This window comes from Tetrao urogallus (genome assembly GCF_951394365.1).
Source record: "Tetrao urogallus genome assembly, chromosome: 7".
NCBI lineage: Eukaryota > Metazoa > Chordata > Aves > Galliformes > Phasianidae > Tetrao > Tetrao urogallus.
The window spans coordinates 46,760,121-46,771,468 of NC_136820.1; the positions used below are offsets into that span (position 1 = coordinate 46,760,121).

An 11,348-nucleotide genomic window follows, 5' to 3' on the forward strand; every position below is an offset into this window, starting at 1 on the left:
TGGCATCTAAAAATGATCCTACCCTAAATATTACCATAGCTATTAAAGAGCTTGTAAAATAGTATGAACCTTTTGTTTTAAAAAGCCTGCAGGTGGAGGCTTTCATCATTTCGTGTCTTATACCAGCATTTTATATTCCCAGGTCTCATTAAGAACTCTACAACAGAGCCACCTCGTATCAGTGACTCAGGCTTTAAGTATATATTCTCTGTATTTCCAGTAAAATTTCTTGTTTCACCAAGTGCTGGATGCTGTTGCTCGCTGACTTGAATAGGAACACCCACATAGTTGTTCTATTTCCCTTTCCAAGTTGTGAAAAAGTTCTAGAGGAAATTCTTTGCTCCCAGCTGCAGGCTCCAAGGGCTGCAGGCTCCTTGCTGACTGCAAGGATCCAAGTTCTGCAGTGGGATGCTGTAGGAACACCATGGTTCAAAGGCACAGCCAGGAGAGATTGAAAAAAGGCTCTCAAAACTTTGCATCATGGCAGCAAGAGAGATTTTGCCAGTCTTGTCCAGAACCATTTTTTGGTGCAAGGGTTGGTGTAATCACAAATTGTAATGAACCTCAAGATGCTTGGAAACTCGTTCTTCATGGTCTTGCACTTGACTGGAATCAGCCGCTTGAGACGAGCACCTGGAAGGGAGATCACACAGGCAGAGGATTACACAGAGCCACACTCACATCCTGCTTATATCGCCTCCTCTAAGCAGTACACACACCCCAAGATGCAGGTTCTCACCCCGCAGAGCAAGTTTCTCAACCACAAGCACTCTACCAAGAACATGTCACTCAAGTATCAGCCAGGGCCCCATGTGCATCTTGCCTGATCCCAGAGAAGAACAGTGAAGGCAGTGAAGAGCAGCAAATAGAAAAGAACAAAGAACAGTTTCTTGTTGAATGCAAACAGGAGTATACAGTCCTGAGTACTTCCAGATGGATTTGACAATCTTAACTTCTTTGAGATCACAGAATCACAGAATGGCCAGGGTTGGAAGGGACCTCAAGGATCATGAAGCTCCAACCCCCTGTTGCAGGCAGGCCACCAACCTCCCCATTTAATACCAGACCAGGCTGCCCAGGGCCCCATCCAACCTGGCCTTGAACACCTCCAGGGATGGACGGGGCATCCACAGCCTCTCTGGGCAGCTGTTCCAGCCCCTCACCACTCTCTCTGTAAAGAATTTCCCCCTGACAGCCAACCTAAATCTCCCCTCCCTCAACTTAAAACCATTTCCCCTTGTCCTGCTGTTATCTTCCCTTTCCAAGAGTTCATTCCCCTCCTGTTTGTAGGCTCCCTTTAGGTACTGAAAGGCTGCAATGAGGTCACTCCGCAGCCTTCTTTTCTCCAGGCTGAACAAGCCCAGCTCCCTCAGCCTGTCCTCACAGGGGAGGTGCTCCAGTCCCCTGATCATCCTAGTGGCCTCTTCTGGACCCTCTCCAACAGCTTCCTGTCTTTCCTGCTCTGGGGGCTCCAGACCTGGACACAGTACTGCAGATGGGGCCTCACAAGAGCAGAGTAGAGGGGGACAATCACCTCCCTGTCCCTGCTGGCCACCCCTCTTCTGATGGAGCCCTGGATACCATTTGCCTTTTGAGCTGCAAATTTCGAGATGGTTCTCTCTAGTTCTTTTGCTTCCCACTGAGCGTACCCTCATGGATACAAGGGGCAGCAAGGAATCATTTTAATGACAGGAATGGCTTTTGTTGAGGCATGTGCAAGATCAGACAACTGTCCCTGTGGTTACTACAGCCTGAAGCAGCAGCTGTTCTAGAGAGGAACCTCTCGTCCCATTTTCCATAGGGACACCTGCTATCAGCTGAAGTCTGCTCACTGCAACGATGCTGAGGCCTGGATGATGCATGTACAAGATTTCCTAACTGCAGCAGGTGCTTAAGTAACAAGTGGAGCTTGCACAACTTGCCACCAAACCCTTCTGGGTGTAACAGTGTGAGTTACCTTACATGAAAAACTAACTTAGTTCTGCAAGCCTGTACTTACATGCATGATTTTATTGGTAGAGTTTGTGTCATTACAGAGAGATGTGTGTTTCTGGTCTAATGAAAGGTAGGATGCAAAAAAAACTGATGCAGAACGAAAAGGTCTTTGCTACCAATTCTTCTGGTCAGGGGCTGATGTGGTGAGCTAGGGATGCTCATGGGATTAATGCCAAGATAGGAATTATTTTGTCATGGAAGATGCAGCTAATTCCTTGCTGTGCTGGCTGTGTCCTGGCTTCCAGTTTAACCTCTGGCATGTCAGTTCTAATGCCCCACCAAATACCTCATCTACAAGAGACTCGATGTGCAGGCATTCCTATTCTTAACACATCCTCTGCACTGTTAAGCTATGCTGCATTTATACACTCCCTATATATACTTACAAGTGTAGGGTAACTGCTAGTTAGAGATGCAACCTGAGCAGCCTTGGTGGAAATGAACTGATGTTTTCTTCAGTTCAGGAAGAATATGGAACAGATTTTTCTCATCAAAGTTGAAAATTCATTCTATTTTTTGTTTGTCTATCCATGATACTCCGGGATCTTTGCAGAAAGGTGCAGGCTCACTAACTGAAATTACGCCAGCACTTACTCACACTATATTCACTGCAACGCTTTTCCCAACAGCAGCAAATTTCCTGTATGAATCTTAAAGCATTTCAGAAGTTCCCCAATTTGCATGCAGCTGCACCAGCTCTGAAGCAGGCAGTTAGCCCACTTGGCAGCTGAAACACCCAAGCTTCTCACTCACATCCACGTCAATGGCAGGGCAAGGAACCAAGTCCAGGTCCTTGCCTGCATGACAAAATTTATAAAACCACTGTTAGTTTTGATGGCTGCTTCTAATAGAGATAAATTTCTGTTTACTTACTAAGGGCATTAGACCCAGGGCTAACCCTGTGCCTAGGCGGACTTTTACACATAGGTCAGTGGAAAGAACACACCTCTGAAAGTGGGTTCTGGTTCAGTAGCCATCTATTACACATTTTCTCTTTTCTCACGTAGATTTATCTCATCTGTTTAAATCCATCCCAGACCAGCCCTCATTCTGCATTTGTGCAGTGCCCTACGGTACAGCACTGACCTCAGCCACGGCTTCAGATGTTACTGCAGTACCAGTTATAATGCCGACAGGCAATTTTAAATAGAGTGCTTGTGATCTTACCTGGGGAAAGACTGAGAGCAAATTTGGTCTGAAAATCACATTCATCGCTTTCCAAGTAATCATCTGAAATGACGACCACCATCCTCCGACACCTTCAGAGAAAGCAGTCAGGGGAGAAAGAAATAAGATGTCGATGGAGACGCCTCTCATTCTCACCAGTAAAAAAAAAAAAAGAGGTATTTCTCCAAATTACCCTGATAGAAAAATGAACCCCTTAGTTGTGGTTGAGTAGGAATTAACTACAGGGTAAAGACTACACACAGAACACACTAAAATATGAAGAGCAAAGATCTCACTGTCCATGGAATCTTTATTTGACGCTCTGTCGATTACAAAAAAATGCCATCTAAATTGTCTGCTCAAACACCTCTTGGGATTTCTCACTGAGCCTAATTTGGCAGGACTGTGACAGCAAAAGAGCTGCGTGGGGCAGCAGTCGGCACTTCCCCTCTTCATGCTGTAAAGGACTTTCTCTACATAAGTCTCTATCTAAGATGTCACTTTTATGTGACACACCTGCCCACCCACCATCCTCTAGTCCCACAAAGGTTTGAAGGATCCCTAAACACCAGTGCTGTTCCCTCAAATTCTACATAATGAGGTGGAGCTAACTCCAAAATACAGTTTGGAGCTGAATTCATTTAAAGATTCCCTCCAGAGATGCAACTGCAGGATGAAAAGGAATCAAGTGTAAGTGGCATCACTATTACAGCATCTTCCCCGTGAGCTACGAAGCTACACGTTTAGGAATGCCTGAGTCTTCATTATTGAACCACGAGTATAAAACAAACCCCATGAATACATCCTCACGGATTTCTCCTGCTCTGCTGGCACAGTGCTGCAGACACAAAGTTCATATCAGCACAACATTCCATTACACTGAGCTGCTCCAACCAGCCGTGGTTCACTCACCTTCTTTCTATGAGTTCTCCACTGATGGACCACACACACGTGCCTGGCAAGACATCCCGATCAAACACACAGAGCTTCAGTTTGAACTCCGTTTGCTCCAGCTCTCTGATCATCTCCTGGACAAACTGAAGGTCTTTCTGACAGTAGCAGATGAAGGCATCAAACATCTCTGTTCCATGCCCTGAAACCATTAAAAATTCAGCTGTCATCTTCTCCTATAAATGAACTTCCTGGACTGAACATGGCTCCCCCAGCCTTTGTCAGACAAGCTCTATGCCATGCTTGCTAAGGTAACTGAACACTACCAGACCAGCTGCCCTTCAGCCCAGGCTCTTGTCCAGAACAGGACTGGTGGGAAGTAATGCATGTGTGTGCCTTCACCACTTTTCTTCACCTTTCAGTGTATCAAAGTAAACCCATGTTTAGTGGCAGGGGTTAGGGAAGTGTAGCCAAGATGCAGACAAACAGAAGCAATAGTATCAGCAGGGAGGGAGGGAAGACAAAGCACAGGAGAATTGGAGGGAGCAGAGTACCCTTAAGGATACAGCCAGGAGCCTCCTGCTCTGCAATTTCACATCTAAAATACCCATCTGACTCTAAGCCTTACTTCTGTAATGCAGGTTACAGCATTATGAGCTTCCTATCCAAAACCTTACTGCAGGACCATCATCCCGTAAGGATGATGTGGTGTGGGTTAAGCCTAAAAATTTGGAACCCACCACTGTCATGGCCAAAGTGTTGAACTTGGGTACCCAAGGCCACATCCTAAGTAAATGACCCTGTTTTCCAAACATGTTAATGGCTGGCAGCTCTCATTTATTTAGCACTTGTACCAATAAAACAGTGCTTTATTTTAAAAACAAGAACCTTGCAAACAAGCACCTTAATATTGCTGGATGGTTTTCCACTATGTTATTTTATTTCCCTATCAGTGTCACTACATGTTTGTTAAAGTTTTTATGCCAGCTAAAGCCTACTAGTGAAAAACAAGGTCAGGCTCTAAATGTAGCTCTAATGAGAAAAGCAGCAAGCCAGCAGGCAGCTTCAACTCAAGCAGCAGCCAGTCGAGCAGAAGGGAAACTGGCTGCCAGGTCAACCTGGGGCACAACACTACCCTGTGTCACGTCATGCAAAGATGCTGTGGGGGTTGTGGGCACTTGGCAGGGACACTGATGTCCCCACACACAGCAAAAGCAGCTGCCCAAAGTCAGACCATCCAGAGGAGCTCCTGGAGAAGTGTGCTGACATCTCCATTCTGCATGGCTGCTGCTCACCCTCGTATTATAGGACATTCACTTCTCCAGCTGTATGCAGCTGTACACGCAGCCCAGCGTGCCTGCACAGAGCTGTGTTTCCTCCTGCTCTCCACTTCACACCCAGCAATACTTCCAACCCTGCTTCCTTTTTATTCAAGATTCCTCAATCTGCTGAAGACTGGGCAGTGTAGCCAAGGCAGCCAGCTCTGAGTTCCTTCCCCTTCATGCTGCGCTTTCAGCAGCCTGCAGCTGTTTGTTCTGTGAGCCAAGCCAAGCAGAGGGACAGCAGCTGCTCCTGGGAAGTCTCCCTCCACACACGGCCAGCAGGCTCTGTGCCAGGCTGTTCCAGGGTGCAGCGTTCCCCAGGGTTGCTTTTGCTTCTCCCAAAGGAACAGGCAATGGGGAGAATGAAAACGCCTGCAGACTACCAGCTACAGCATTCCAGTCAGGGTTACGAGAAGTCACAACATTGAAAGAGAACTGATTTTCTGCACTTCCTACAGGAATCTGCCGGGCAGCTGAACATGATCACTCCATGAGGTGTGCCACAGTGCTGCCAACACTGCACTCACCATAAGGATCATCCCTCGTGGTGATGCCCATCAGCTCTGACGTCTTCGGCACGCTGCTGTCTACTGCTGGGACCTGCAGTGGCTGCTCAGCCTCCTGCCGCTTCCTTCGTAAGTACTTCTTGCAGTCCTCCTCTGCAAAGACACAACACCAAGCCGTGAGTGTGCTTCTATGCTACAGGGTCCTTTACAACCTTCACGACAGGAGATTTCCCTATTTTACACATCAGTGATAGTAGAGGGTAAAACCCTGCTGGGTTTTTTGGTACCTATCTGCGCACCTGTTAGCCTGGAGTTTACCCAGCACCTTCTTGAATCTCCTGATGCTGCATCAACCATCTCCTTCAGCAGGGACAAGTAAAATTCCAGCATGCCCCCGGAACAGGCTTCCAGAGCAGCTATCAGAAACCTCTTTTAGCTCGGGCAGAGCAGATGCACACATCACTGTGAAATAACCAAGGGTGCTGTAGTTGTTGCTGTGAATTTTCCATGTGGGACAGTGATGTACACTGAGCTATTACAAACAGACCTTGTTTAAAAACGACTGACAAATCTAACAGTAAAGTCTTTGGAGAACTGAAAAGCAATCCCACAGGCTCTGCTACTCTGCAGTCCACAATCACAGAAGAACTGAAAGTAAATGGAACTGAAAGTAAATGGAGATTTGAAACCAGCAAAAGAATGCTCAAACTCCTGCCTGTCTGCTACTTTGCTTAAGGTTCAAACACACTAAAACAAAAACAAACAAGCACCAACCAGAAAAGCACCGATCAGTCAGAATTAGTCTGAAGCAGCTGCAGAGGTCGCTGGTACAGCAGCACAGAGCAGAGCAAAGCCTGGAAGTGCAGACATGGGTGGGGAACACTCCTGCCACCCAGCCCTACCCATACCCTGAATGCTGCAGGGAGCCCAGCTCCTGAACCCCATCTCTGCTTCTGTCTCACATCTCCGTGCCCCACAACTGGATTACCAGGTGTCAGGTCTGAGCAGAGATTTTCCTGAGGCATAACCCAATCTGCCTCTCTTCCCTCTTCATTCTCAGTTGTTCAGCAGTGAGAAGAACCAGCTGCATTCTTCTCCCTGTTGCAAAATGCCTGACATGAGTTTTTCTAGCTTGGTCCCCAGACTCCTCACCACCCCACTCAAGGCTGAAACACACTCACTAAGTTAAATGCTTGCTTAGTTCATCCAGACCAGCCAACGTGCACAGATTTTTGATGGTATCATACCATAATCCCACATCTCACATATTCCTATAGGATAAACCTGAGCCCACAATCCAGCCTGAAGGAATGACAGACTTCCAGTGCCTAGGCATGAATTAGTCCCCAGCCTGACCACGTACAGCTTAACAACAACAAACAAGAGGCAAAAACAACTCTAAAAGCCCACAAAGCAGAAGCCAGTTGAGAAGCAAGAAGCTCCTCCACACTGAGAAGTCCCACTCAGCATCTAACAAGGCAGTGAAGGCCTTATATTGAGCAGTTGAGCAAAAGCCTGAAGTACTGGAGAGAAAGAATAAAACCATGATATTCTCTGACTCTGTGTGCCTATAAGAAGAGAGAAGGCATACCCTGTACCTCAAGCAGGAACTCAGCACTTTTGTAATTGGTCAGGAAGAAACAAAAACCACTGTTTCAGCAGGAAACAGCACAAACTTACCAAAGCAAAGAGTTTTACATACCTAAACATGATTGTATAGCGAAATAAGCTGATGAGAAAAATCAGACTTAAAGCAGATGTGCAAGGATTGAAAAGTTGCATCTTTCAAATGCCCACGCTCCAAAGTTTGTAATAGGGGAGCTGTACTATAAACGTAACCCTGTGCTACTGATGGCTGTGACACTACACAAGGCTACAGGAGACACCATTTTTTAGCATCCTAAACATTTAGCAGGGCCACAGCAAGAAATGGAGCATGTGATGAAAAAAGAAGGAACTGGTTCTGAAGTAAAAACCACAAACTGAAAGCAGTATCCTTTGGAGCTGCACAGCATCATCAAGTTGCGTTCAACAGAGACATCTTGAGGCCTTCCAAGATACCTCTGTGGGGGCCACTGAAACGTGCCCCAGATCTGCACCTCCTGTAATGGAAGCACAGACCACAGAAATCTCAATGCTGATGTTTTAATCCCCAAGCCTAAGTCCCAATGGTGCAAACGAAGACGCCTTTGGCAGTGGGAAATAACATGCACCCGAGTTTATGCAACCATTCCTTTTCTTTCCTCTTACAAGCATAAGTATCTCTGAAGTCTACAAGAGCTCGGAGCACTGGCAACAGCTTGCAGGCCCACAATCCTCAGCCGAAAATAATGAGGACATGGCCGCACTGGATCAGGCTGCAGGTCCCTCTAGCATCCTGTCCCACATAGTGGTTGAGAACCAGGGGAGACTGTAAGTATCAAATAAGCATGCAACAATACTTTTCCCAAATAATTTATCTTTTGGGTATTATTTACCACCTATTTTTAAAACCTATCTTTCAGACCACTTCCAGTTCAGGCATTTCCGGAATCTGAGAGTATTTTAGAGTATTTTCCTTCCAAGAATTTATCTGCCTCCTCTTATCAGCGTGACCCACAGCCAGGCTAAACTTGCGACTGGAGCTCCAGCTCCTCCCACTCTGCTCAGGGTCTGAAAGAGCTCGTCCACAGGTCCCAAACTCAGGGCCAGAAGCAGCTTCAGGGGTGCACAGCACGTTGTGAAGCCCCAGCTCCCTCCCACAGCTGGCAGCTTCTGCTCTCGATGAGGATCACAAAACACGTGAATGTTTACTATTTTTTCCCCCAAAAAAGTCTTCAGAGCATTCTTCATTTGGGAGAGCTGCAGGAGTTCAGGCATATCTTTGGTCCTTGCTCAGAGATGCACTCCTACACCTTCAGTCCTCACAGTAACAGGAAATGAGATTGGTTGTTTCTTCACCAGACCCAGGTAACGCACGGCCTCAGAGTCACCTCGTTTTGGAAACGCCTGGGCAAGGAAGTTCCCTTCTTACTGCAGTTCTGAGAGCTGCCTTCCCTGTGAAGCCCTGTGACCACGAAGAATACAAAGAGCTTACAAGGAACAAGTTACAAGAACAGCTGTGGGATCTCCACATTTATTGTTGTGTGCTGATTCCATCTCAGTGTGCAAGGAAATTAATTCCTCTCCTGTTATTCACATTCACAAGGCACCTCCGGATCTCCACACCAACATCTCTGGATTTTCCTGGAACATCAACGCGAGCCTCCTCCTGGCCCACCTTCTCAAGAGCATCTTTGATATGCAGAAATCCCAGTAGTGGGGTGCCAGGCACTCCATAAGGTCATTAAGCTTGGAAAAGATCAGTAAGATCACCGAGTCCAACCCCAACCCATCACCGATATTGCCCACATCCATCCCTCAGAGCCACACATCTCCACGGTTCATTAACACCTTCAGGGACGCTGACCGCATCACCTCCCTGGGCAGCCCATGCCAGTGCGTTCCCTCTATTTTCGAGAAGAAATTCTTCCCGATATCCAACCCGAACCTCCCCGGGAGCACAGGCCGACCTGACCTCACCACAACTCCCGTCAGGAGCTGCAGAGCGGTGCTCTCTCCCCCGCCCCCCCCCGCAGCCTCTCCCCGGTCCCTCCAGGCCCCGAACCCGCACCGCCCGAGCGCCGTCGCTGCCGGTGCTCACCCACGCTGCCGGCCAGCTCCAGCAGCACGTCGTGCCGGCCCAGCTGCCGCAGGAGCTCCAGCAGTTGACCCACGGTGGCTCCGCCGGGACAGCGGCTCTGCCACTCGTCCAGCAGCGCGGCCGTGGGGTCGGGCAGCGCCTCCAGCCGCCGGATCTCCAGGTAGTCGCAGCCCAGCTCCTCCGCCAGCGCCGTCCAGTCGGCCGCGGTCGCCGCCCGCGGGTTGAGGTAAAGGCCGAGGCGGCGCCGCACGCCGTAGTTGAGGGCCACCATGGGCACGGCGTGCAGATCCGCCGGCTCGGGGCCGGGAGCGGAGCCCGCACCCACGGGTACCGTAGCCATGGCCGCGCCGCTCTCTCGACTTCCCCCGGCGCGGCCCTTTCGCTTCCCGCTTCTCCCCGCCTCCTCGCCGGGTGCCGCCCGCCTCCCGCTGAGGGCGGCGCCTTGAGCGCCTGGCCGCGGGGTGTGGGTCGGAAGGGGCCTCGATGCCGCCCGGACCCAGCAGTGGCCCTGGGCAGGGGCGCCTCCCTCGGCTCGGGCAGCCCGTCCAGGCTGGCCCTGAGCACAGTTGCACGTTGTTGAACGTCATTGCGCTCTGCAGCTCCCTGACGGGAGGTTGTGATGAGGAGGGGTTCGGCCTCTTCTCCCAGGCAACAACCAGGACCCGAGGAAATGGCCACGAGTTGTACCAGAGGAGCTTTAGGTTGGACATGAAGAGAAACTTTTTCTCTCAGAGGGTGGTCAGGCGCTGGAATGGCTGCCCAGGGAGGTGGTGGAGTCGCCGTCCCTGGCAGTGTTCAAGAGGCGCCTGGAGGAGGAGCTACGAAATACGGTTTAGTTTGTGGTAGCAGTGGTAATGAGAAGATGGTTGGACTAGATGATCTTGCAGGTCGTTTCCAACCTTGTGATTCTATGATTCTATGACCTCCAGGGATGGGGCACCCACAGCTCTCTGGGCAGCAGTGCTGGGGCCTCACTGTCCTTTAGTGAAGAGTTTCCTCCTAACATCCGATCTAAACCTACCTTCTTTTAGTTTGAAGTTGTTACTTGTGGTCCTATTACTTTCACATAGTCTCTTTAGGTACTGGAAACATGTTGCAAGGTCTTCCTGGAGCAGTGATCACATCACATCACTTGTTTCCTTCTCATAAAAATCATAAAATCACCAAGGTTAGAAAAGACAAGATCATCCAGTCCAACCATCTGTTGGTTCTTTTTTCAATGCAGTCCTGAATCTATCTACCTACTTCAAGTGTTCATAGATGTAGCAGCACTTTGGTGCTGTTCTTTGCTAAGGAGGTCCAAATGGATCTCTAGTGGTAGTTAATTTCCAGCACCAAGCCCCTTCCAATGAGAGGAGTCTGCCTCTGTGGCTGAGGAGTTCAGATCTGGGCTCTCCACCTATGCTCCATGACAGCACAGCTGTCTCCCTGTTCTCTGACTCTTCAATTCTGCAGGAAATCAAAATGCTTGAAGTGGCTGCATGACTGTTTTAGACCGGTCACTGGTGCTGAGTTGAACAGTTTCCTGCTTCCATGCTGGTACCAAAAGCAGCCCAGGTACTGCAGTGACTCTAGACCAGTTTCAAAAAGCGTATTGTTTCTTCAAAGTACTACAGACAACACAGTGCCCTCTGAAGTCTCACTGTACTTCTGGATCTCTGTTGCGTCGGTGAAAATGAGGAAGATAAAATACTCCAGTCGTAGAAGCTTTCAGACCAATAGCACTTCTGAGGTTGTGCTCAGGCAGCCTAAGAACTCATAGCAACAGCTTCAGAACCAAAGTGA

The 11,348-nt window shown here is 48.8% G+C and overlaps 1 protein-coding gene across 1 annotated transcript; it reads right to left on the minus strand.

Annotated features, from left to right (window-relative positions):
* Positions 1-478: 478 nt before the first annotated feature.
* MYD88 (MYD88 innate immune signal transduction adaptor) lies at positions 479-9,903 on the minus strand (the record flags this gene model as incomplete). Its single annotated transcript, XM_079538716.1, has 5 exons — positions 479-633; positions 3,163-3,254; positions 4,075-4,255; positions 5,903-6,034; positions 9,564-9,903. The coding sequence occupies 5 exons, from the start codon at positions 9,901-9,903 to the stop codon at positions 479-481; spliced, it is 900 nt and encodes a 299-aa protein (XP_079394842.1).
* Between the last annotated feature and the right edge of the window lie 1,445 nt (positions 9,904-11,348).